Source organism: Leopardus geoffroyi, chromosome D3 (assembly GCF_018350155.1).
Source record: "Leopardus geoffroyi isolate Oge1 chromosome D3, O.geoffroyi_Oge1_pat1.0, whole genome shotgun sequence".
NCBI lineage: Eukaryota > Metazoa > Chordata > Mammalia > Carnivora > Felidae > Leopardus > Leopardus geoffroyi.
The window spans coordinates 53,260,386-53,288,046 of NC_059339.1; the positions used below are offsets into that span (position 1 = coordinate 53,260,386).

General features: G+C 41.2%; 1 protein-coding gene across 1 annotated transcript in view; it reads right to left on the reverse strand.

The window, feature by feature from the left end:
• B4GALT6 (beta-1,4-galactosyltransferase 6) overlaps nucleotides 1–23,663 on the reverse strand; it is a 67,362-nt gene extending 43,699 nt beyond the window's left edge. Inside the window, exons 1-2 of the mRNA XM_045456873.1 lie at nucleotides 23,341–23,663; nucleotides 821–937 (exon numbers count right to left, since the gene is read on the reverse strand). Coding sequence (XP_045312829.1) covers nucleotides 821–937; nucleotides 23,341–23,455 — 232 coding nt within the window. The 5' untranslated portion in view covers nucleotides 23,456–23,663. The remainder of the gene's footprint in view (nucleotides 1–820; nucleotides 938–23,340) is intronic.
• Between the last annotated feature and the right edge of the window lie 3,998 nt (nucleotides 23,664–27,661).

Below are 27,661 nucleotides of genomic sequence, written 5' to 3' on the forward strand. Positions count from 1 at the left end.
GATCATGGCCCGAGCTGAAGTCGGACGCTCAACCGACTGAGTCACCCAGGCGCTCCAAATCTTTAATTTTAACTGCTTAAAATGAGAATATAGAGGATGCAACAAGTGACAGTGAATCATTAAAACCTTTAAGTAACCTCTAATAACACTTCAGGAGACACCGCAGAAACTCTGCCACATGGGGGCATGAGCATTCTTCCACAGTAGTTAAAGCTATTTACATCAAGTCTACCTTCATTAAAGCACTACTTGGGCATATTACTTAAGTTTTAACCAAATGTGATTGTGATGGAGAGTCTACTTCCAGATAATATTTTTAAAGAAGAGCAGCTAGCTACGGATTTCCAATCTTCAATAATTTCTCCTGAAGCCCCCTTAAAAAGCCATACAATTATTAAGAATCTTCTGCAATTAAAAACAGTATTTTCTAGACATAGTTGAAAAACATTTTAGGAGTCAGAATGGGCATAAAGAGAGACAGCAAAAGGACTAATATGGATAAACTACTCTCTCTGTGGTTAATTCCTCTTGACAATAGGTGAATTGGAAAAGCTTTTTGCATTTTATGTTTGCAAGAATTAAGTATCTTTGGACAAAACCCCCGTCCCCTCTGTGAGAACACTTTTACATATCCTAAAACATGGGACAGCCCTGGCTCACGCAGTACAAGAACCTCCCCGCACAGTCAGTAGGAGACACCTTCATCATTAACAGAGTTACTTAGAGACAAAACCAGAGGCTGCGAGACTTGGTTTACCTCTTTTCGCTACAAACGTTAAGAAACAGAAGCAGAGCAGGAGGAAGCAGCTAGCCATCTCACCTGTACCGTTGAGTGTGGTGTTCTTGTTTGTGTACAGCCTGATCATATGTCCTATGGTTTTCACATTTTCTCTCAACATTATTCCTCGAGCTTGTACCATGAAGAGATACGTGTTGGCTACAAAAGAAAAAAGATGAAGTATCATGACTCAGTATGCTTTTGTTTTTAATTTAATAAAATAATAGTCAGAATGAGGAACTGTCCAACAAACCCCAACTGACTCAATCAGCATGTCCAAAGAGAAAACAGAAATATAAAATGATTACTTCCCATTATCAAAAACTTATAAAAACAGGGGTGCTTGGCTGGCTCAGTGGGGAGAGCATGGGATTCTTGATCTCAGGGTTTTAAGTTGGAGCCCCAAGTTAGGAGTAGAGATTTCTTAAAAAAAATAAAATACAAAAAAAACAACAACAAACAAAAACATAAAACAAACTGCTTTTTTAAAACAATAAAAATGAAAAATTTAAGTAGTGATGTCCATCAAATAGAATGAGACTAACTGAATATAATTCCTTTATTCATAAATTATTTTCTACCATAAAATATACTTAGAAATTTCAAAAAAGGCATTTTACTACAAATATACAATCACATAATATACTTTCTCTAATTCTATATTAATTCCCTCAAATCAAAACTCCAACAAAGGCAAGCATTCCTTATCTAATCATAAATATATCATAAATCACCACATCTAGTATGAATACAAATCTCACAATAGATCTTGCAAATTCTCAGTGTCTTTGGGGAAGGAGAATTAGGGGGCAGAATGACCTAGAATCAATACCTATTTTGGTAATTTCTCTCTACTGAGTTAATTTCTTGGAACTTTTACATTCCCTTTGAATCACAAATCTACCTACCAGGATTGTAAAAGCAGACACAATCAAAATCAATGTGCATTTTCAAGTTGGTACATTTAATTCTTAGTGGTTAAGTGCTTCGAACTAGGCCCCAAATTTCTTCCTTTGGGAGAAACTGGTAAATTGACCAAGATTACAAAAATCTCTGCCTTTAAGAGATGCCAGGCCTCTTCAGAGAGGCACAGAAGTAATCAAAAGATCCTTTCTTTCTCAGTCCTGATTCTACAAGCACAATGCAGGCATAACTTTGGACAGCTCACCAAATCCTGGCTTCCTCCCCTAAAAAAGGCAGTACTGCCCTGGCTGTTCTCTGAAGCCCCTTCTTCTCTAAATTCTCCAAGCATACGGCCAAAACATCATGAACTCCACACAGTCAAAGGGAGGAGGATCATTTTCATGGCAAAACCAAAAAACTGCAAGGTTCTCCTAATGACTCCTAGGATTTTAAAATAATCTGACCCTGAACACGGTAATGACACTCTCAAAAAATGAATGCCAAGTTAAAAAATCTTAAATGCCAACTAATTTTCTGGGTCTTATTCTACTTCCTTGAGATGATACAAAGAGATGAGCAAAATGTAATGTTTACTACCTCCTTTCCCATTTTTTATGTAAATGTTAATTTGCTCGAAATACAAAGGAGCAAAGTAAATAAAACTAGTAGAGAACAGAGTAACATAACACTCTCCTCTTACCTTCAATCTGTAACAGAGACAGAAACAGAAATCCAAGCTTCACATAAGTTTTACCTCAATCATTTTAAGAGCATGTCTACATCCTCTCTAGAAAGCAGTCCTATAATTATATATATATAACTCATTTAAGCTTGAATTTATTACACCCGTGGGTTTACAAACACAAGTTTTTATTACATTTTTGCCCTTCAGTGGACTTTAAAAGAAAGAAGAAAAGAAAACAAAGTGCAAAATGAAAACAAAAGAATAGCCAACCAAAACAAATGTAGGAAAACAAAACTTCAACTGAATTGATACAGGGAAAAACCATCAAATAGAAAACAAATGCCAACCGGTTTTCAACACCCTGGATCATTTAAACTTGAACTTACCTAGAAAATTTATTGTCGGTGATGTAAATACCTTGTAACACTTGTTCCATACCAAACTGGGGAAAAGACCTGTCATGAAGCAGCAGGACTGAGGCCCCTGTCAAAGTCTTAGTCTCCAGGAAACAGTACTGAGCCTAAGCAAGGATATGCTAGTAAGAATGTAGATGCACTACCATGTGTCCTAGAAACGGAATTTTTTTTAACTACATTGCTTTTACTTTTAACACACCAACTCATATACAGAAAATTGTCTGACATCTTGAAGCCAAGTCAGATTTAAGCAGCAAGGAAAACATCTGGTATAGAAAAGAAACATCAAAGTCAAATGATCCTAAAAACTTCAAAACATCAGGTAACAAAACTGCTAAGGAACATTAAAAAATAAAAAAAAAAAAAATTAAACAAAAATGCCTGCCGGCAACTGTGACAAAGGTGTACCATTTACTGAAAGAATGCATTTACTACTCGTTAGATGGATAGAGAAAAAAATTCAGGAAAGCAAGACACCAAGCCCTCCAAATGGAAAATCTATTAGTTTGTCTTAAATCATTTACAGCTAACTGAGTTACATTCCTTAGGTTAATGGTCCTCGTGGGTTTAATCCCTAAAGATCAAAATCCATTAGGGAATGAAGCTGTTTTGTTTAGAGTTGTCATTAATAGGAAGAATGCAAGGTGTCAAAGTATTGCAAGGCACACTAAACCAGCATGAGAATGGTTCCAACTACCTGATTTCCAAACACCCTACATTATTAAAACCACACTCAAATAACCATATGACTGCTAATTATCACGAATATAAAATGGAATATCTTACTGGCAAACCAACAAATTCGACAAAATCCTCTTCTAAAATTTCTATTCCAAGGGTAAGAAACTGCATTTCAGAAAACAAATAGGAAAATCTCTCTCAGCTTTGCCCTTTGGTCTTGAGACAACTCAGAAATACACTAAAAACTACCACTGCTTAATTAAAATCATGCCCTGTTCTCTAGTTAATTTGCTATTTGCCTCTGTTTTATGAGACAAATTTATTTACATTGTTCTGCTTTTGGGGTGGGGAGGGGGTACCTATAACTTAACAAAAACAAAAAAACTTCAAAAATCAACAGTTTACAACTTCCAGACATCTCACCCTGGGTTTGCGAGGCAAGAAATTTATGAACTTGCCTCATTCTCAACATCAGAAAACTAAGGAATGTACTGTGTCTCCCCATCTCTTTCCACATCCAGCTTTGTTCAGTGAAAAAAGTATTCAGTATTCAGTGAAAAAAGACAAGGAGTATGTGCCAGTCTGCACTGATCTGGAAACGTTTCCTGAGCTTCAAAGGCCTCAAACACAATATCCCCTACCTTGCAACATGCTAGCACAGATCCTTTAACAGAAAGCAACCCAGTGAAGGAGATTATGTTACTTAGGTACATTTTAAGTTTAGCACTGGAGCTAAGAGGTGCATGCAAGAAATACAACTCGGGGTGACATGTATTTAAGAGTGGGAATTGGGGCGCCTGGGTGGCTCAGTCGGTTAAGCGGCCGACTTCAGCTCAGGTCATGATTTCACAGCCCGTGAGTTCCAGCCCCGCGTTGGGCTCTGTGCTGACAGCTCAGAGCCTGGAACCTGTTTCAGATTCTGTGTCTCCCTCTCTCTGACCCTCCCCCATTCATGCTCTGTCTCTCTCTGTCTCAAAAATAAATGAATGTTAAAAAAATAAAATAAAATAAAATAAGAGTGGGAAATATGGCAGTGAATTACTGTAAGAAAAATGATCCAGAGAAGAGATAAATTCAGATGCATGGAGAGAGACCGCAAATAGGGTCACACAGATAAAAGATCCCAAGATGAATTAGTCTGAGCTTGAACACAGTGCAGGAGAAAGAGGAAATGGTCAACTATATCAAATGCCAGGAAGGCTAAGAAGAAAAACTAAAAAGAATAGCTTGGGGTGCCTGGGTGGCTCAGTCAGTTAGGCATCCCGCTCTTGATTTCAGCTCAGGTCATGATCTCGCAGTTCGTGAGATTGCACCCTGCATCTGTCCACATGGAGCCTACATGGAATTCTCTCTCTCTCACTCTCTGCCTCTCCCCCCATCAAAATAAATAAAGAAACTTAAAAAAAAATAACAGCTTAAAAAAGTAAAACACTAATATTCAGTACATACTCTTTACCAGGCATCCTTAGAAAAGCTTCACATACACTGACCGAATTAATCCTTACAAGCAACCATACAAGATAGGTACTAATATCATTCCCATTTCACAGAGTAAAAAAAAAAAAAAAGAGAGACATGGTTAAGTAATTTGCTCAAGGTCACGCAGTTATCAGGTGGTGGTGGAGGCAGAATTCAAATCCCAGCAGTTTAGCTTTTTACCACCATACTATTTAGCCTCTTAAAAATGCTATTAGGAGATCACTGTCAATCTTTTAAGAGAAGAGTTTCTGGGAAGCAATAGAAACAAAAGGCAAACAGGAAAGAGTAAAGTGGGTAGTGGCAAAGTGAAAACAATTTTCAGAGAAAATTGTGAGAGCAAAGTCAAGGGAAAGTGGGTTTTGTTTTTTAGAATAGGAGAAACCTGAGCATGACTGTGGCCTAAGCAGAGGGAAGAAAAAGTACATTTAAATTTAAGGCACAAAAAGAAGAGGAAGGACAGGAAATCACATTTCCACTGATGGGACAGTGTACGTAGAGGCTGTGGGGTACACAGGTGCTGAGCATATCCAGGAGTAAACAACCCAACTTGAGTAGAGTTTGGAAGCAATGGAAAATAATTTGTAAAGGTCCACGTGGATGGATGGTGTGGGGGGAAAAAAAACACAGAAGAAAAAAGGGGAGCGGACTTGAGGTCATTGTGAAGATGAGAAGTTAACAATGGTGAGAAAGTGCCAGAAGTATAAGGTTAGGAAGACTGTGGACGGGGGAGGTGCAAGGGAGAACAGGTCACAGCTATGGGGACTTGGCACATGGGAGGATGGAAGACAAGGACCAGACTGCCTGATGGCCACCGAGAGAGACGTCAGTGGGATAGGAGGTGGAGCTGGAAGGTTCTGAACTGATGCAGGCATATCTCAGAGACACTGCTGCAGTGGTCTGCTGCGGACCACCACAATAGATTTTAATTAATTAATTTATTTATTTATTTTACTATAATAAATCAAGTCAAGCAAACGTTGTCACTTCCCAGTGCGTCCAAAAGCTACACTTGCACTGTACTCTAAGTGTGCAATAGCTTTATGTCTTAAAAAGTAATGTACATACCTTTTTTTTTAATGTTTATTTATTTTTGAGACAGAGCACGAGCAGGGGAGGGGCAGAGAGAGAGAGGGAGACACAGAATCCGAAGCAGGCTCCAGGCTCAGAGCCCGAAGTGGGGCTCGAACCCATGAAGCACAAGATCATGACCTGAGCTGAAGTCGGATGCTCAACCGACTGAGCCACCCAGGTGCCCCAAAAAGCAATGTAATACCTTAACTAAAAAATACTTTATTGCTAAAAAATGTTAATCATCATCTGAGCTTTCAGCAAGTAATAACCTTTTCGCTGATGGAGGGTCTTGCCTCAAAGCTGATGGCTGCTGACTGATCGGGGTGGTGGTGCTGAAGACTGTGGCAATTTCTGAAAATAAAACAACAACCAAGTTTGCCACATCAAATGATTCTTCCCTCCACGAATGATTTCTCTGGAGAATGTGATGCTGTTTGCTAGCATTTTATCCATAGTAGAACTGCAAAACTGGAGTCAATCCTCTCAGACCCTGCCACTGCTTAATGAACTAAGTTTATGTAATATTCTAAATCCTCTGTTGTCATTTCAGCAATCTTCACGGCATCTTCACCAGCAGATTCCATCTCAAGAAACCACTTTCTTTGTTCATCCATAAAAAGCAACTCCTCACCCGCTCGAGTTTTATCATGAGATTGCAGTAAATCAGTCACATGATCAGACTCCACTTGTAACTCTAGTTCTCTTGCTATTTCCACCACATCTGCAGTGACTTCCTCCACTGAAGTCCTGAACCCCTCAAAGTCATCCATGAGGGTTAGAATCACTTTCTTCCAAACTCCTGGTAATGCTGATATTTGGACCTCTTCCCCTCCATAAATGTTCTTAATAGCATTTAGAACGATGAATCTTTTCCAGGTTTTCAATTTACCTTGCCCAGATCCATCAGAGGAATCACTATGTATGGCAGGTAAAGCTTTATGAAATGTATTTCTTAAATAATACTTGAAAGTCAAAATGGCTCCTTGACCCATGGGCTACCGAACGGATGCTGTGTCAGCAGGCATGAAAATACTAACTTCATTGTATATCTCCATCAGAGCTCTTCAGTAAAGGTACCTTGTCAATGAGCAGAAATATTTTGTAAGAAACCTTTTTTTCTGAGTAGGTCTCAACAGTGGACTTTAAATATTCAGTAGTAAACCATGCTGTAAACAAATGTGCTCTCATCTAGGTTTTGTCGTTCCATTTCTAGAGCACAGGCAGGGTAGACTTAGCATCATTCTTCAGGGTCCTAGAATTTGGGGAATGGCAAATGAGAGATGGTTTCAATTTAAGGTCACCTGCTACATTAGCCCCTACCTAACAAAAGTCTGCCTGTCCTTTGAAGCTTCGAAATCAGGCATTGACTTCTCTTCTCTAGCTATAAAAGTCCTAGACAGTGTCTTCTTCCGATAGAAAGCTGTTTTGTCTATACTGGGTATCTGTTGTTTAGTGGAACCACCTTCACTAATTAGCTAGACCTTCTAGATAAGTTGCTATGGCTTCTACACCAGCACTTGCTGCTTCTCCTTGCACTGCCATGTTATAGAGACAACTTCTTTCCTTAAACCTCATGAACCAACCTCTGCTAGCTTCAGACTTTTCTTCTGCAACTTCCTCACCTCTCTCAGCCTTCCCAGAATTGAAGAGAGTTAGGGTCTTGCTCTGGATTAGGCTCTGACTTAAGGGAATGTTGTGGCTGGCTTGACAAAATATTCATACCACTAAAACTTTTTCCATTTCAGCAATAAGATTGTGTCGCTTTCTTATCATTCATGTGTTCACCAGAGTAGCGCTTTTAATTTCCTTCAAGAACCATTCTTCTGGGGGCACCTGGGTGGCTTAGTCAGTAAAGCATCCAACTCATTGATTTCAGCTCAGGTCATGATCTCGCAGTTCATGAGTTCAAGCCCCACGTTGGGCTCTGTGCTGACAGCATGGAGCCTGCTTAGGATTCTGTGTCTCCTCTCTTTGCCTCTCCCCACTTGTCCTCACATGCACACACATGCTCTCTTTCAAAAATAAACAAACTTTATGGGGTGCCTGGGTGGCTCAGTCAGTTAAGTGTCCGACTTCGGCTCAGGTCATGATCTCACAGTTCATGAGTTCAAGTCCCATGTTGGGCTCTGTGCTGAGCATGGAGCCTGCTTTGGATTCTGTGTCTCCTTCTCTCTCTGCCCCTTCCCTGCTCGTACTCTCTGTCTCTCTCAAAAAATAAATAAATAAATAAAACATTAAAAAATAAAAAAATAAAATAAAATAAAATAAAAAAACCTTTCCTCTGCATTCACATCTTGGCTGTTTGGTGCAAGAGAGTTTTCCACCTGTCTTGGCTTTCGACATCCCTTCCTCACTAAGCTTATTCATTTCTAGCTTTTGATTTAAAGTGAGACGTGCAACTCTTCCTTTCACTTGAGCACCTAGAAGCTACTGTAGGATTATTAATTAGCCTAATTTCAATATTGTTGTGTCTCAGGAAATATAAGGAGGCCCAAGGAGAGGGAGACTGACAGGGAAGGGTCAGTCAGCAAAGTGTCAGAACACGCACATTTATTGATTATTAAGTTTGCTGTCTTAAGTTTGGGTTCATGACACCCAAAACAATTACAATAGTAACATCAAAGAACACAAATCACCATAACAGATATAATAATAATGAAAACGTTTGAAATATAGTGACAATTACCAAATGTGACACAAAGACATGAAGTGAGCAGATGCTGTTGGAAAAATGGTGTCAACAGACTTTCCCGACGCAAGATTGCCACAAACATTCAATTTGTAAAAAATGCATTATCTGCAAAGCACAATAAAGTGAAGCATAATAAAATGAGGTACGCCTGTACTAACTGCCAAAATCATCCCAGGATGCAGAATGTTGGGGGCACAGGCTTCTAAAGAGAAGAGAAGTGAATGAACATTTATTGAGTACCTACATTGGTCAAGCTACCTGCTGTATACAAATATATGTAAATATATATACATATAATTATATTTAATTCTTTTTTTAGTTTTTTTAATGTTTATTCGTGAAAGAGACACACAGCATGAGTGCGGGAGGGGCAGAGAGAGAGAGAGAGAGAGAGAGAGAGAAAGAGACTGAATCCAAAGCAGGCTCCAGGCTCCAAACTGCCAGCACAGAGCCCAATGCAGGGTTCGAACCCATGAACCGCGAGATCATGACCTGAGCCAAAGTCGGACGCCTAATCAACTGAGCCACCCAGGCGCCCATGATTATATTTAATTCTTAAACTGCCTGTATGTATCAGGTTGAATGGAGACCCCCCCAAAAGATAATGTGCACATCCTAATTCCCAGAAGCGGTGAAAATGTTATCTTATTTGGAAAAGGAGTCTTTGCAGATGTAATTAAGGACCCTGAGATGAGGAGATCATCCTGGATTATCCGGGTGGGCATAAAATCCAATGACAAATGCACGGACAAGAAAAGGGCAAGGGATCATTTACACACACACACACACACACACACACACAGAGAGAGAAGAAAGAAATGTAAAGATGGAAGCAGAGACTGGAGTGATGTGGCCACAAGCCTAGGAAGACAAAGAATGCCAAGAGGCACCTGAGGCTGGAAGAAGGAAGGAAGGATTCTCCTCGAGAGCCTCCAGAGGGAGCACAGCCCTGACAACACTTGATTTCAGACTTTTGGTCCCCAGGACTGTGAGATAATAAATTTCTGTTGCTTCAAGCCACTCAGTGTGTGGTAATGTGTATAACGGCCATAGGAAACTAATACACTACCACATGGTGTGGGTACAATTTTCCCCATCGTAAGATCCGAAAACAAACTCAGAAGCTACATAGGTAGGTATTAAAAACTGGGATTCAAGGACAGGTCTGAAGGACTCTGAGGGGCAGCAAAGTGTTAGAAGCAATGGTTGAAAGTCATAGAGCAGAGGGAGGGACAAAAAAGAAAAAAAAAGAAAAATCTTCAATGTAAGAAGTTCTGAGGGGAGTGAGAAGAGATCAACCAGATTCCAACTAGTACAAGGAAGAAGAGGAGGAAATCAGAAGGGGCACTTATAGTTTCCCATATTATCTACAGAACACATAAAGAATTGAACAATGTGGAAAAAAGAAAAATACTGCTTATATGACACCCCTTGATATTAGTACAGATATCTGAATCGGATAGCTCTGAATTTCTAAGAACTCACAATAATCTTCTAAGTATCTATTTCACATGCTTAAAGCTTTTCTTCTTCCCACATCTAGCCCTTGTTCAACAAATTCCCAGAAATTACTCATCCAAGATGGTAAAGCTAAACATGTTATCTCTGTTAATAATGTTGCAAACCCCAGAATTAGGCCAGATAATATGTGAAATATTGTTCATACTTTGTCTAGGACCAAAGTACTGCCTGGGTTAAAAACAAAAAAGTAACAAATTTCTAGGCTGTGCCAGGCTGTGAGACAAACAATTCACTTTATGTCAAGGTACTATTTAAGCAGAGTACCTCACCATGGTGATGATAATTCAAAGCCAGGTATGGGCTCAAGGAAATCTGTAGTGCAAATAATTACCAACCTACAATAACTTCCTCCCCATCTTTCAAGTGAGTCATGGGCTGACTAACGAATAAAGAGAATGAAAGACTTCTTCTGCATTCAGAATCCCATTTTATCAAGGAATAATGAATTCGGTGGTTAGACAAGGTACAGATCTATTTCAGATCTTAGCCAACAGCTACAGCTTTGCTGATGTAGACACTAAAAATTAACAAGAAATTCTTTACAACTGGTGCTTTTACCACTTCCACTCTGCAATTTAGCAGTCTTAAGTTATTTCTGGAGATTATTTCTGTTTGAATACTGATCAAAATTAAATATTTTTAAATAAAATTGGACTTTTCCAACAGTCTTAAAGACGTTCAGGGTGGAGACATGTGTTTTTTCAACACATATTTACTGAACGCTTACCATTTGCCAAGCAGTACCAGAAATTAAGGGGTCAGGGAGGTTCCTTTGTAAAAACTAAAATCCTAAAGCAGCATAAACTACCTAAAACATCAGAAGTACTTTTGCAGATCATCAGTGAAGCCTCGTTTAAACTCAGCTGATAATTCTAAAAATAGACTCTGAACCTAGCAATATGAAAACACTAACACAAGATATCAATCTGCACTGACATTTCTTAGTTGACTGTTGTTCACTTAAAATAGACACACATTTCTTTAAAGCACAAACAAAAGTTAAGCATTATGCACCACATTGTAGGAAAGGAAAACTAGGAGGAAATGAGGGAATCAGGGAAGGAAGAATGTAGCCAATTAAATAGATTTTTTAAGCTAATCGGTAAGGAAACTTATCTAATGAAATTACAGACTAAAAGATCAAACCATAAATAAACAGCCAGGCAACATTATTAAATTTTTGAAAATTAATGATTTCAGAATACATAAGGTGAATGTGAAATGAATCTTTACTGAAGAATTCTATCATGTGGGGTGCCCGGGTGACTCGGTTGGTTAGGTGTCCGACTTTTGATTTCAGTTCCAGTCATGATCTTACGGCTCCGCACTGACGGCACAGAGCGTGCTTGGGATTCTCTCTCTCCCTCTCACTGCCCCTCTTCTGCTCACGCACTCTCTTGCTCAAAATAAGTAATTTTTTTTTAATTCTCTCATGAGGAAAAAAGGTGAAAAGTATTTGAACTATATGTTTTATAATTATCCCCAATTCCTTGTGTTTTCACAATTAAAATACCTTTTGAAATTTCAACTTATTTATGAAAGGAAAATGATTCTGTAACAAGCAGGAGAGAAGGAGACACTGTGGGAAATGAATTTCAAAGATTTCCAAAGCTAGAGCATATTTTCAAATCAATAAACAAGGCACCTTATAATTCTCTCCCTTAGGTCTCTTGATTCAAATAAAAATAAAGTCCAATTTCTCTTCCTCTGAGTCAAACTAGAAATTGCATAAATCATAATTTCTGAGGTATTAACGTAATTATCAGGAAAACAATATATATAACATGGTTTCAATAAGGTCACATTAACACTAGCAAACCTCAAATATTTAAAAACAAAACAAGACCCAATATTTCAATCGAGATTATAGCACCAAGTTTCATATACCTACTTAAGTGTAACAATATTACAAAGAGACTTTTCTAGAAAAATGCTATATAAAATGTTTTTAAATCATTGGCTAACATGCAAGGTTATCTGCTTTAATCCCTTTTACTGATCTGATTAAGTAAATTACAATGTATCTTTCTAATAATTAAAAACACTAACAAATTTCAGATCAACCTATAATTCAGTCACATAGTCAGTGCAGATTCACAAAGAAACACATGATCCCGGTTGTCTTAAAGGATGTATTTGTTCATTCTGTCCATTTCTATTCTGGAGGAAAAAAATTCTTCACCATGACAGCCATCTCCGCTCCAGTAAAACATGATGCTATAAACAAGTTAATCTAGTTTTTAAAAAGTAAGATTTCTTCTATGAAAGATCAAATGATATAAGAAGATTAATTTAGAGAGGTAAACCTGTCAAGCACTTAACTTTTTTTCACCCACCAGGTGGGGTATTTGTCAGAAATAAAGTTCCCAGGGTCCAGAATTACCTAAGATGTATATTAAAAATGAACCAGAATCAGAATCTCAGGTGATAAAATGTAGGAAATAAGTGTGTTTATGCAAACCACCTTAAGCACATTCATGTTTGAAAACCACTGTTTGTAGTAACTCTTTAAAAATAACATTTGTAACAAGCAAAAAATTAGAACGTCCTTTTACATCAGTTTAATTATATTAAATAAATCCTCTTTACACAGCTTTCTAATTCATGCACAGTTCATTCAGACATGGAAGAATCTAAGTTTACCTCCTAGTATAATGGTATCATACGATGATTTGGTCGAATCAAAGACTTTCACACACTCGAGTAATTAATCATGAAAACATAGATGCAAGCAAAAAGCCATATTTATTATGCCTCTGGAGAAAAAAACAAGTTAATTACAAATTTCAGATTTAAAATTACTAAGTATGTTTTCCTAAACATTTCGCCACGCCACGCAGCCAAAAATATAACTGCTGACGAACACTCTTTAAGCTATCTTTCCTATTTTAACTGAGGGTTTTTGCTGTGGCTTTAAACTTTGCCAAGTTTTGATATGACTAAAAACAAGTATGCTGATGAAACATAACAAATCAAGTTGGCTCACTACAGGATTTATATACTAGAGAAAAATAAAATTGGGGTGTTACCTGAAATTCCCCAGTGAATCCAAGACATGAGATAAAAATGTCCAGTACTAACTGGAGTAAAGTCTTAATTTTGCAAAGGCGTGTTAATGGTGGTGTAGGTATCCTCGGAAAACCTACTTTCAACCTTGAATCAGCCTGATCTTCACCATAAATCACAATATTACCTGTATAGTACTCTCTTTGCTACTATTCTGACAAAAGGCAGAAATGGAAAAAAATAGTCTTTTAAATATTAAATCACTGTGTCCTCCAGGAATTAAAAAGAGGAAAGAGAAAAGAAGAGAAGAGAAGAGAAGAGAAGAGAAGAGAAGAGAAAAGAAAAGAAAAGAAAAGAAAAGAAAAGAAAAGAAAAGAAAAGAAAAAAAAGGAAAGAAAAACAGATACAGAGGGAAAAGGGGAAAAAAGGATGACAGAGATGACAGGGACAGGCTGTTCTGATTAAACTGGTAAACTGCAGTCTGAGGCAGTGGTAACAACAGCCAGCTCAGTCTAAAGCAGCCAGGAAAATTGACCAGGAGAATAGTGCACAAATCAATGCTCTTGGGAATTCCCAAAAGTGACCTAAGAAATCCAAGCTCTAGAAAAATCACTGCAATGTACCTCTTTCCACTGTCTCCCTGCAGTCTCCCCATCCACCCCCACACTTACTTAAGACAAACATGAAACGCAGGCTTGAAAGGGAAAGGAAGTCATAAAAGGCAATGTGGGGGTGGGGGGACAGGTGGAGGAACAGGTCTGCCCCTAGGCTAGGTGAGCAAGGGTGCTGTGGAGGTTAACATAGCATAACTGAGTGTAAGAGGCTATTAGAAGTCTGACCAGTCTCCCAAGCAAAGCACCTTCTCCAGCCTTAACAGGTGGTCACCTACCCCCGGATTAAAAACATGCTTATGAAGCACTTATTTCATTGTTTACTGACAACTCAGAATGCTGTGGTTTCTTAAAATCTGCTTCATGGGGCACCTGGGTGGCCGAGTCGGTTAAGTGTCCGACTTCGGCTCAGGTCATGATCTCACGGTTCGTGCGTTCGAGCCCTGCCATTGGGCTCGTGCTGATGGCTCAGAGCCTGGAGCCTGCTTCAGACTCTGTGTCCCCTCTCCCCCACTCATGCTCTGTGCCTCAAAAATAAATATTAAAATTTTTTTTTTAATCTGCCTCTTTGTAACTAAACTACCTTTATGGCTATCTGACGCTATCCAAAAAAGTTTCGTCTCTCTTCCACGTGGTCTTCCTTTAAGCTGAAGAAGACAGAGCTCATATTTCCCCCAAACCATCTTCCAGGGCAACAATGATCAGGTCCTTCAACTCACGCACAGTGGAAGAGTCAGATACCCCAAGCTGTGCATTTCAGCTCTGCCAGAACACTACTTCAGCTCTTCCAAAAACAACGTGTGAGACTTCAGACAGGTGACAATCTTTGGGAGCCAGTCTTGCCTTCTCTTTCTTTACAAGACTATTCCATTAGCATGGGGCCGGGGGTGTGGCAAGGACAACTCTATGAAGCTCCAACAGTGAAGCAGTGGGCTACATTTGGGATCTTTCTCCTGTAACTTCTTTCTTTGCACAAAGATTTGGCTCCAGAGACACCAAGGCCTCTGGGTCCAAGGTTCCCATGGCCCCGGCCCTTGAACAGAGGAGCAAACCTAGAGGCTCCAGTGGGGAAACAGGTAGCCATAGCTCTGACCACCAGAGAGCCTAAGGCCTACAAAGCCAAGTGTCCTGATAAGCCTTGTAGTATATCCTCTGATAAACAGGCTGGCCACACGATGGGCTAGGAAACTACCCACTGTATATAATAACACTGCCTCAAGAGAAAAATCCATCCTGTTCCCAGCTAAATTCCAACTGGTATTTGGAATACCTGCCACACAGAGACTACAACCTAGATTAGGAGTTTCGCTTTTAAAAGTATCCACAGACGTAGCTATTTTTACCTTCAATAAACATTAAAAGGCAGTAATGGTAAACACTGCTGCAGAATAAATACATCACTTACCTCGTTCTGCCACATTAACAGACCTCAAATGTATTTATGAAAGAATAACATGAAGAATGGTATTTAGCATTGTCAGATTTCAATGACTAAATTTTCTCTTCAAAAATACCTAATTTCGGGGTGCCTGGGTGGCTCAGTTGCTTGTGTCCAACTCTGGCTCAGGTCATGATCTTGGGGTTTGTGGGTTAGAGCCCCACATTGGGCTCTGTGCTGACAGCTCAGAGCCTGAAGCCTGCTTCAGATTCTGTATCTCCCTCTCTCTCTCTGCCCCTCCCCCGCTCACACTCTGTCTCTGTCTCTATCTCTGTCTCTCTCTTTCAATAATAAACATTTAAAAATTAAAAACAAAATACCTAATTCCCACAGGCCCCTAGGATTTAGATTCACATATACTGAAACAACATAGTGGAGTTACGTATGCTGTTCAAGGATGGCAATCTGACTGTGGTAGGCAGTCTCTAAGAATGCCTCCTATTCCTTTGATTGTAGACCAAACTGAGTGGCTCTTTTCTGAGAAAACACGGCAAAAGTGATGAGGTTGTGAGCTGCCCTATGGAGAGGCCCATGTGGCAAGAAGTGAGGGAAGCCTCCAACTAACAACCTGCAGAGAACTGAGGCCCTCACTCCAACAGCCCTCAAAGAACTGAATCCTGCCCAAATCTACATGGGTGAACTTGGAAGGCTCCCCAGTGGAGCCTTCACCCACAACCCTGATGAACCCTCAATACTCTGTAGCCTCGTGAGAAAACTTGAACCACAGGCATGCAGCCACACCATGTCCACATTCCTGACCCATAACAACTATGAGATAATACATATGTGTTCTTTTAAGCCCCTACATTTTGGGGTAATTCACAAAGTTATAGATAACTAATATGCTGACCAATCCAATTTTCTCTACTGTTCCTAATTCTCAGCCCAACCCTCCATAAACTCCCAAGGTGTCTAACATCCAACATCCCAATGGTATTGATTAGTCAGCTAGTAAGAGAACAAAGAAGCCACCCTACCAACAGAAGGGACTGAATTAGAAACATTCAGCCACTCAACAATTCTTTAGTAAGCCTCTAGCATGCACCACGGCAGAAACCAAATCTCTTAACTTAGTTTAGGAAACAGTTCACTCTATACTTAGATTTGATCAAATAAACTGAGCCCCTCACTCTAAACAGATAACTCAAACACCTACCTAATCTAGTATGAACTCCCTCAACCTCCTTCTCCATATTCATCTAATTTTTTGCTACAGCAAACATCTTTATGTCCTCTCTTCTCCCATCTCCAAAACTAATGTACCTATACGCTTTATCCCACTCTACCTGCTCTAATTCCAATCTTGCTCCCTTTAATCCATTCATAGTGGTACCGCCTAAATATTTCTGAAATGCAAATCTGATTGCGGCACTCTCCTACTTAAAATTTAAGCTCAATGGTTTGACATTGTCCTCAGGCTAACGTCCAAGTTCTCATACCCAGTTTACAAGGATCACTCCGACTGGACCCATGTGTATCTCTCTGGCTCCAGCCCACACTCCTCTCTGTACTCTATGCTTTAGCCCCTAACTTTTTTTTTTTTTAACTTTCCATTTCCCCCTCACCTCTTAGCTTTCAAATATTCCAATCTAGCACGAAATATTTTTCCCCCAAGCCAATCGTTTAAGTACCTAATTTAAGCTTCTGGCCGCAGCTTCATCTTTGTCTTCTCCATAATGCCTAAATTAGTTTAGTGCCACCCCACAACCGGTGCATCCACAACAAATGGCATTTCACTCTACTCTAGAATAGTTATTCTTCAGTTGTGAGGATTTCTCACTGGTTATATGGTCTATGAAGACAAGGACCTGTGGATCCTGTTCAATGCTGAACCACAGTGTCCTGTAGAGACAAACATTTGCAGTATGAAGTCTTCCTAGATCACATGTCATAATCTGTTCTCTACTTACCTCCTACTTACCAAATCGGGAATTCTTCTAAGCATTAACCCATTGCAACACTTGTCTTGCTAATCATCATTTTTCATTCATTCATTCACTCACTCACAAAGGCCTCACTTCATTCATATGATCTCTCTCTCCCTTCATTTTCCTGTTCCTATTTCTCCACTTGCCCTAAGTTGTTAGATTTCATCCATGGCTATCTTCTCTTCAGCTTCCACAAGCTCTCCTTGAGTGGCCATCCAAACTTCCCATGACGTCACACTGACTGCCTATGTGAGACTGGGGAATGAATAGGGTAACAGAGCCTTTTGGGAAACTTTTCAAACTACACTTAGGCCTCCTCCATATTTTGATTTAATCCTTAGCACCCCATGTTTACCAGTAACTGACATGATGAGTTACTTCTACTTGCAGGAGTTAGTTTTATCACTCAGGTGTGTTGGGGGAGAAATAGGTAAGTACCATTTACATATATGCTGAAGACAGCCAAATCTCTCTCTTGTTAGACGTCTCTCCTAGGCTCTAAGTTCTTATTTGCATCTTCCTACCTACTGACATGTTCTTCCTGGATATCCCACACTCTCTCTAAAGAGTTAGGATATCCTAACTCACTCTCTCTAAAACCAAAATAGCTCCCTCAAAGCACATGCCTGTCTATACCTCCTACCAGCCTCCTAGCTGTCTAAGCTGGAATACCAGCATCCTCCTAAAGCCTCTCTCTTTCCTTCAATGTCACTACTCACATCCTCTCAACTCTGTCTGGATCCAACTATGACCTTGATCAGGTTCTAATATTCTACTTTCTGAGCTACTGAAATAACTTCCTACCTGGTCTCCCTGCCACTGGTTCTGCCCTTTATCAATCATGCTCCATGCTAAAAGAAATGCTCTAAAACAAAGGATTGCATCATTCCCCTTTTCAAAACTTCTTATGTTTCCTGCTACTCCCAGGACAAAAATTTGAGCCTGGGATGAGTGACCAGCAAAGAAAGGCCCGGAGGAAAAAAACCACTGACACCAAGACCCAAATCAAAAGAAACCCTAAAAGGAGCCATGTAGGTCAGAGAACTTGGTAAGGAAAACACCAGTGGACCTTTGACACACAAAGCAAACTTCAACAGCTCAAAAAGAACACAACCAGGCTCACACAGCCAGGGCCAGGAGGCTAAAGGGCTATGATAAGAAAGCTGCAGGGCAACTTGCCACCTTCTGAGCTAGCCAAGAGGAACTCAGGCAAGGAAAAAAAAAAAAAATTAAATGGGCATCAATGTTAAACATTCAGGAAAAATCAGTAGAAATACAACTACAGGATAAATGTATAAAAGCTTTGAAAATGGATACCATTGTAAGAAACAACTGAGACGATTTCATATGGAAAAAAAAAACTGTGAAAGTAATCTATAAAAATTTAGAAAAAAAATGTCAGGGGGCTCTCAGCAACGACCTAATAAGCCACCGTCTCCCATAACGCATACCCCTGCACACAGACCCCCAACTCTGACCACCCATCAGCTACACCAGAAGTAGCAGAGCTCAAACAGCCCAGAGGCCCGAACTAACAAAGTACTTGCCGGGTAATTCCTTAAAGGGCCCATAGGAATTCAGACCAAAGTGCCCCAACCAGATTCCACCTCTACTCAAAGAATAAAACAGCCTGTCAGCATGTCTAGGAAAGGTCAGAAGCTCTGGTGAGTCAAATAGACAGTGAAACCCCATTCCCAAAGGAGTTATGCAATCTTCTCCGCCATACTACCCCACTAATTATAGGCACATCAACTCTTTTTCTTAATCATAGGCAGCTTCAATAAACCTGTGCAAGTCAAGTCCAGCTTCTCTCTGCCAGGAATTTTTGGGTCCTCGACACCAAAATACTGGCTGACCTGCCACTCCACATCCTAAGTGGTAGCCGGGTGGAAATACTTCTGTTTTTAAGTACCTTTGCCCATGCTGTCCCATTGCTTAGTCCGGAAAACTCTCAATGGCCTGCTCCAACCATCAGCGCCTTCTGGAAATCCTTAACTAGCCCACACTCCACAAGGCATGCTTTCCAAGGACTGGCTATAGCTCTTTCCTGATGTTCATCCCATTGTAGCATGAGGGAAGTGACTGTGTCTTAGTCATCTATCTTCTGTGCCTCAAACAATGTCCAGCCTATGTGAGATACTCCACTTGTGTTTGCTGAATGAACTTGGAAGTCAGCTCATCTTCTCCTTTGATACTATAGCAGGAAAATAGAAGTATGTTGTGTTGGAAGTTACAATGGAAACTGTTTCATGCTAAATGGAATTTCACTGGCAATCCAGCCAGGTCAAGACCTTGGGGGGAAACTGCACTCATCTTTTTGCAATCCTGCACAAAAGCAGAAAGAGAATGAGAAACAATTAATGGCTCCTGACTCTACCAGGTGGGCTAGGGGAAGCGGTCTATGGACTTCCTGGGGGGGGGGGGGGGGGGGGGGGGGAGTCTGCAGACCAATTTCCCTTGGTACTAAAGTTCATGATATAAAGACTATCCCTGTATTTCCAGCATGAATTAGAAATTTCAAGGAAAATGTTTCAAAATATTCTTAAGAATAATGAGCTTAGAGTTTGATGGAACTCATTGTAGCTTAACACCCATTAGCCAAAAAAATTGTTGAACACCAGAAAACACTGGAAACGAAACAGATCAGGCTGTCTACAACTGTGTGGTACTACACAGAGGGAAGAGAGGCAGGGAGGGAGAAACACAGGTAAAGAAGACTGAGGAAGAGGAACTAAAAATGACAGACCGATTGCCTGGGGGAAGGCGCATGACAAAAATAGGTCTCTGGACATAAAAGGCAGGAAAATATAATTAAAGTCTACTCAACAGGTTGGTGTGGATAGGAATAATATGGACTTTTTTTTTTTTTTTTAATTTTTTTTTTTCAACGTTTATTTATTTTTGGGACAGAGAGAGACAGAGCATGAACGGGGGAGGGGCAGAGAGAGAGGGAGACACAGAATCGGAAACAGGCTCCAGGCTCTGAGCCATCAGCCCAGAGCCCGACGCGGGGCTCGAACTCACAGACCACGAGATCATGACCTGGCTGAAGTCGGACGCTTAACCGACTGCGCCACCCAGGTGCCCCAGTATGGACTTTTTAACAGAAGAGATTTGAAACATTTATTTAAGATCAACAAAAAGCACCCTCTTACACAACATATATTTTAGTCACATGAAAATTTTGCCCCAAGATGTAATTCAGGCTAAGAGATTAATTATTTCGGGGCATCTGGGTGGCTCAGTCAGTTACGTGAGCATCCGACTCTTGATTTCGGCTCAGGTCATGATCTCATGGTTTGTGGGTTCGAGTCCCGCATCCAGCTCCCCGCTGACAGCGCAGAGCCTGCTTGGGATTTTCCCTCCCTCTCCCTCTGGTCCTCCTGTCCCCTCTTTTTCTCTGTCTCTCAAAATGAATTTTAAAAACTTAAAAATAATTAAATATGAATTATTTCGAGAAGATTCTCTGTACACCTCCTGCAAATTAGTTAGTTATAAGAACCTAATTAGTTTGGGGTATATCTCATTAATAAGAAACGTGTCATGAAATGGGAAGTGTTCATAAGCATCTCTGTAGCATACCAAAGTACCATGGGTATCTTAAAAATCAACTTGCACACTGACTGCTGCATGGTGAGCTGAACTAGCCACATTTTACATAAACTATCATTTTTATTTTAGAGAACTGACAAACTATGGTTAGATTCCTGTGTTTGACCTACATTTTCCCAAAAATGAACAAAGTGAGCCGGACACTTCAAAAAAAAAAAAACAAAAAACCAAAACTGACAGTATTTGTTGCCAATGGTAAAATTTGAGCTTTCAGGCAAAAATGTGATTTTGGAAAACTGCTTCCCAACACTTAAAAGAAAAATAAGACTTTTTTTTTCCTGCTAAATAATACTTGGTTTGGGAAATAGACAATATAATAAATTGATAGTACTTTGTAAGTTTTGATTTTCATTCTTAACTGGCTTTAATCAACTTTTTTAAGTTATAAATTATAAGACCCACAAAAACAGTAGTTTAAACTGTGTCAGCCTAATTGTCTGCATGAAAATTGCCAAATTTTTTACGACATATCATGTTATGGCAAACACTAAGTATATAAGTGAGAAAAATCTATTAGTATATCACATCAACTGAATTCTAAGAATCTACAGATTCAGTGCACCAAGAAAAAGGGATGACTAAGAAGCAACAGCTGGAATTTATTTCCTTTGGTTAGCTTTTTGAGTAACCTAAGTTCAACAAGTTACTCAAAATACCAAGAAACAAAACTGTTGCCTAAGTGCAAAAAAACTTTTTTCTCCAAAACCTCTCAAAGTTAAATATCTGATAAAATAACATTACCCAAAGATTTCTAACCTTTAAAGAGAGAGCTACATGACAAAGTAAAAATTGCTATAGAATGAAGAGTTAATTTATTATTTTTTTAATTTATTTTGAGAGCATGCATGCATGGGGGAGGAGCAGACAGAGAGGGAGAGAGAGAATCCCAAGCAGGCTCTGTGCTGTCAGTGCAGAGCTTGACGCAGGGCTCGATCCTACAAACTGTGAGATCATGACCTGAGCTGAAATCAAGATTCAGACACTTCACCTACTGAGCCATCAGGCACCCCGTTAAGAGTTAATTTATAAGACTTCCAAAATGGCAGAAGATTTTAAGAACAGCAACCAAATATTTTGGTTAACTACTCTCAAATCCACCGAGCTATCGCTGTCATTTCTTCTATAGGTTTCCAGGGGATTTTATTCAGCCTAAGGAAAAAACTGCATTAAAGGAAAATAATATTTTAAAATATTCACACCTCTTCAAACTTTAACCTAAACTTCTATTTTGGGATACATCAAGGTTTCAACAATTTATGTCTTCTCAAGCATCATTATCTGAGTTTAAACATCTTACTTGAATCCAAAAATTTAATCAAGAAAAAAATCATACAGTGATTCTGTTTTAGGAAATAAAACCGTCTCAATAAGGTTTGCTTCTTCCCTCTCCCCTGAAAGTCATTAATATAATCTACTATTGCACAGGACAATATCCTGATAACAATTCCATCTCAAAATTTTGCAGTTGTTTTCACTGTATAAGAGGCCATTCATTTTTGCCTGAACCAGGGAGAAATGGCACTGGCTCAAAAGCCTACCAGTGTCTAAAAAGAAATAACAGGAGATCCACATTAATACTAAGTTAACGTTAAACTCATATTTCACACTAAATACACTAACATTAAATACATACCATAAATATTTAACAGTAACTACACAATAACCAGGAAAAACCCAGAAAAAGTTTGGGAGACACGATGTGTTTTAATCCCATATGAGGTTCCTAGGTTTTAGTCACTAGAATGCCACATTGGCACCTTTTCAACCAAAGGGGGCTGAGTAATTAGAATATATAAGAAGCCAATTCAAGTAGATTATTAAGAAGGGTATTTAGGCCAAAGGCCCAAAAAATGATAAGTAGGATAAAGTTAAACTACAAACTATCCCACAAAATTGTTGTTTTAATCGTTATTTTATCTCTGAAGTCATCCTAACAGGTAGCCGAATCTACCTACCCTTGAAAAGCAGACTAAATAATGGAGCATTGTTTTCATAAGAAAACACATCGCCTAAAAATTCCTGAAGTGTGTGGCACAAATGTTCACTGACCCCATTGTAAAAAAGTGACCTAGAACACTTGAAAACATACATTCTTGAACTCAATCACATTCGCTGGTGTTGGTTTCTCCATCATATTTTTACAATCAGCTATTATATCTGAGACTGTGTGAATAAAACTACGATTAAGCACTGAGTTTAAGCTTAAAGGACCCGATATTAAGTGAATAACGCTGTCATGAATACTCAAGAAAGCAACCAGGGCATCCGGGGTCACCACACCTAATTTTGCTGTATCCGTTTAATGCAGTCTTCAAGTTATTCAAACGTGCACAAACGAAACTCACTCACGTACCAAAGCCATGCCCCCCAAGCAGTTTATCTGACACTCCTGAAATCACATTTCAAATAAAACGCTTTCTGCCGGGCCCCGTTTCGCACGCCTTCCAAATCCCATAAGTGAACATCCTGCGTTTCCTTCGGCGTGACCGAGAGAAGTGAGGGTGTGTCTCGGTGCTTACCGATGCCTGGAGCCACATAGACGAAGTAGAGGCAGGACGAGGAGAGGGAGAAGAAGAAGATGAAGGCAAGGAGGGAGCGATTGGAGACCCGCATCATCCGCTTGAGCACAGACATCTTCCTGTTCCCGGCCAGCAGCTCGGGCTGCGTTCTCAGGCCGGACTTGGGGGCACCATCCAGGCCCTAAACTTCCACGAATGTGCTAAGAATAGCGAGACTGCAACGGGGTCCGCGTGGGGAGGCTCTGGGGGAGGGCCGGGGCGGGAAAGAGGAAAGGGGTGGGAGGCAGCGCACGGAATGAATGGGAGGCCTGAGAGTCGGGGGAGGGGAGGAGCGGGGGGGGGGGAGGCAAGGCGGGGTGGGGGCCGGGGACAGCAGGACCTGAAGAGGCCGAGGAAGGGCAAGGACGTGCGCTTTATTCCCCCCCCCCCCCCCGGCAGCGGCGGGAGGAGGGGCTGCAGGTGGGGAGAAGCGCGGGCTGCACGCCGCGGCGCCCCTGCGGAGAGGGGCAGCAAAATGCAGCACGCCCGGGCTACCCGCTTTCGCCGGGGTGCGGGACGCGAAGCCCCCGCGCTCCGGAGGCTGCCCGCCTGCGCTCGGCAGGCCTGCGCCGCCGCCTCGTCCGGGCCGCGGCGTCTCGTGCCTGCGCGGGGCTAGCGTGGGCGCCGGGGCCGCAGCCGGCGCGCGCGACGCGCGGGGGCCCGCGGGGGCCCTGGGGGCCGAGGAGCTGAGCGCTCGCGGACGCGCAGCCACCTCCTCATGCCGCGCCGGGCCCCGGCGCCCCGCGGCGGCCGCGGGAGCCGAGCGCAGGCGAGGGCGGCGTCCCGGCTAGCGGCGAGCGCGCTCCGACCCCGGCTCCTGCCACCGCCAGCTGCCCGCCCGGCCGCAAGGGCGGCAACCGCAGCAACATTACCGCCGCCCGCCCGGGGTCAGGCGTCCCCGCCGGCGCCGCCCCCCCACTCCGCCCCCGGACACCAGGCGTAGAGCGACCGGGAGACTCGCGCTGCGGGCAGAGCCGGGGGCCCGAAGAGGAGGAGGCTGGCCGCCGTCGGAGCCGCGTCTGGTCGCAGGAGGGGGCGGGCCCGAAAGGGCGGGGAAGAGGCGGAAAACCGGGACCGGCGGGCGCACCCGGAGACCCCCGCGGGGCTCCGCGCTCGGGCTCAAAACTGCAGGCGGCGCTGCCCGGGCACCGGAGGAAACCTGGAGGCCCCCACCCACCCTCTCTCCTCCCTTCGCCCGAAACACCGCGCCTCCTGATTGGCTGGCGCCGCACCGCGCGGAGCAACCTGCCCCCACCTCGCGCCGCGACCTGGGCCGCCGCTGCCTCCTGCGTCACGGCCGCCCCCGTGAGCCCGGGGACCCCGCGCTGCTCAGGGCTGAGGGACTGGTCTTGAGCTTCGGGTACGCCTCCCCCTGGAGATCGATAAAGAAGGATGATGTACCTGGAGGGAAAAGGGTATCTCAAGGAGGGGACTTCAATGGTGTAATTTCCTCCCAAAATACCACGCTCCGGGAACAAGGTTTTTTCCAGTCCCAGATTAATGAAACCTTCCATCTCGCACTTATAGAAACATATTGTCAGGATGTGTTACGGATCTGTGTATATCCCTTGTAATGGGACTTGCCCTGTCATCTGAAGGTGAGCACTGGGTGGTCCTACGGTAGCTATACCCATTCAGGCGTGGCGGAAAAGACTTCCGTGCAGTCGACTGGCCCTTGAGTACTGCAGCACCAACCAGCTTCAGTAGGCAAATTGTTTTAATCCCCCCTCCTAGGCCGTGGTCTCCCTTTTGTTCAAAAGCTGCTTCTTCCTGCTAGCTAAGTGAAGAAGTCTGGATCCTTAGCTATGTCACATTTTTCCAACGTATGTGAAGGTGTTTCTATTTCAACCAATCACGTAGGAAGTGGTTGGATGCACCCTACCGCCATGATTTGCTCACTATTCCCAGATGCGGTGGTATTGAACTATCATTTGATTGCCAGCAAATTTGGTACCTTCTTAGCAAGATACCCAGGCCTTGGATCGTCTGTTAAATAGTACTATGCTCCGTGGAGCCTGAAACACCTGAGTTTATAATTCACTAAGGCCTTTTATTAACTGTGAAATTCATAGCAAGCTACTACCCTCTGCAAGCCTCTTTTCTCGCCCCCCCCCCCCCCGATGAGGGGTGTGACCTTGCAAGGCTGTGGGGTTAAACCGGATAACTAAAATGCCAAGCACGATGTCTGGCACATAAGAGATTCCCTCACATCCCATTGGACGCCTGACTGAATGAAATCGCCAAGTTCAAATTCATTTTTTAACATTTTGTTTTTTGGGATACTTACAAGTTACTCAACTTCTCTGGTTGATTGGATATTTAATGTGAAAGGAAATGACACGATTCTGTAACATTTTTAGATGCTTAAGGGAAATGTGAAATACAAATGGTGCCCCATTAAATACAAGATAAAACTCGCTTAAAAAAATACCTTTGCAAACGAAAGAAATCCATGAATGTTGAAGAAGCAAAGTTGTAGTTTCTCAGATCCTGCTGACTTTTCATCTTATTTGCACCAGTTCAACTGCTGGCTTAGCAACGGCCAGGTCTCAGGTGAGGTTGGCTTTTTACTAGGAAACTTTATCATAAAACGAAGAGGGAAGTATTAACATCTTAGAAATTGATTATGAATCTTATTTTAAGAAATCTGACGTCTATGTATAGATGTGCCTGGCTGGCATAGATTACTGCCACTGGTATCTCTTTCAGGTTCACTACAGTACTTGTTAAAACTGGTTGCTAAGAGAGTAAATCTTAAAAGGCTCACATAACGAGAAAAAGAAAATTTGTATTTATGCATGGTGACAGATGGTAACCAGACTTATTGTGGCGATCATTTTGTAGAGTATACATATATCGAATCATTCTTTGTACCTGACAGTAATATAAGATTGTATGTCAACTGTACATCAGTAAGAAAAAAAGTCCATTATAGAAAAATTAAAAAAAAAAAAAAAGACTAGTACTAAAAAGAAAAAGACTGGTTGATTCTCCTCTGGAGTAAAGCAGCGTACCAGAAAACCAGCTTAGTTGGTGTGCCTGTTCCCTCTTTTATCACCACTCACAAAGAGCCTCAGCAGCCAAGCCTCTGGAGCCAGGGAGCCTGGGGTCGAATCCCAATCACTGATCAAGTGACCTTGAAGTTTACTTAAGCTCCCTGTGCCTTCATTTCCTCATCAGCTAAAGAAGATAATCATACTGCCTATTAGGGTTGTTGTAAGGATTAAATTAAATGAGCTAATGCCTCTAAAGAGCTTTGGGGAGCCTGGTACCTACTAAGCACAACTAGAATATTTGTTAAATTTGGTTGTTGTTTTTTTTATCTCTTTTAGATCACACTCTGCCAACAGTAAAGAGTGATGCCGGTCTCTTCCTGTTTAAATACCAAATTTCCTACTGAGTCATCCATTAAGTTTCCAGTAGTCTGAAGGATGCCTCAGGGTCTCAGCTCATTTGTAAAGCAATAATCGATGAAATACTTAGAACTGAAGAAATGCTAACCAAACCTTTTCAAGCCCAGATTATCAACTGATACTTCCTCAGGAGCCAGGTAAAGCCCACAGCAGAGGAATGACCTTGCAGAAAGTTTAATTTTATAATATCAAGGTTTAATTTTATAACATCAGTAAGACTTTAAACTTATAATAAGACAAAACTTAACAATAGTAAGACATAAGTAAATTTCATTTAACTGCTTTGTTTTACATTTATTACTACCAAGTATTCCTTCTATTATTTTCTGTTTATGAGAGCCCCCTGCTCTTAAATATCTGCGTGTCAAACTGAATAAGTTAAAACTAATGGTTTTCTATTTATATTAATCAGAAATATATTACTGAGATTATGATTACAACAGAATAGAAAAATGTACTTGTTTGATGAGGTGGGTGACATTTTACTTGGTCTGTGCTGAGTGAGGATAAACAATATCCATTAAGGGTTTGGGATTTGCTCACAACCTTGGTAGCATAAAAATCTGTAAGTTTTTTTGTTTTTTGTTTTTTTCCTCTAAACTGGGTGGGGGTGGTGGTGGAGGAATGCATGAAAGCACATAGAATCTTACTTTTATGGTTGGTTAAGGTTCAGACCTCTATATTACAATCACTGATTAAATATGGTAATTTTATATATTTAAACACATGGTCTCAGCATCTGATATTCAGTTAAAGAAAATTGTTGGGTTGATGAATTATGCTTAGACACTTGAATTTTTTACTTACATTATTGGGGTGTAGATTGTATAAGAGTTAGACTTTGGTGTGATTTATGAAATGGAATATAT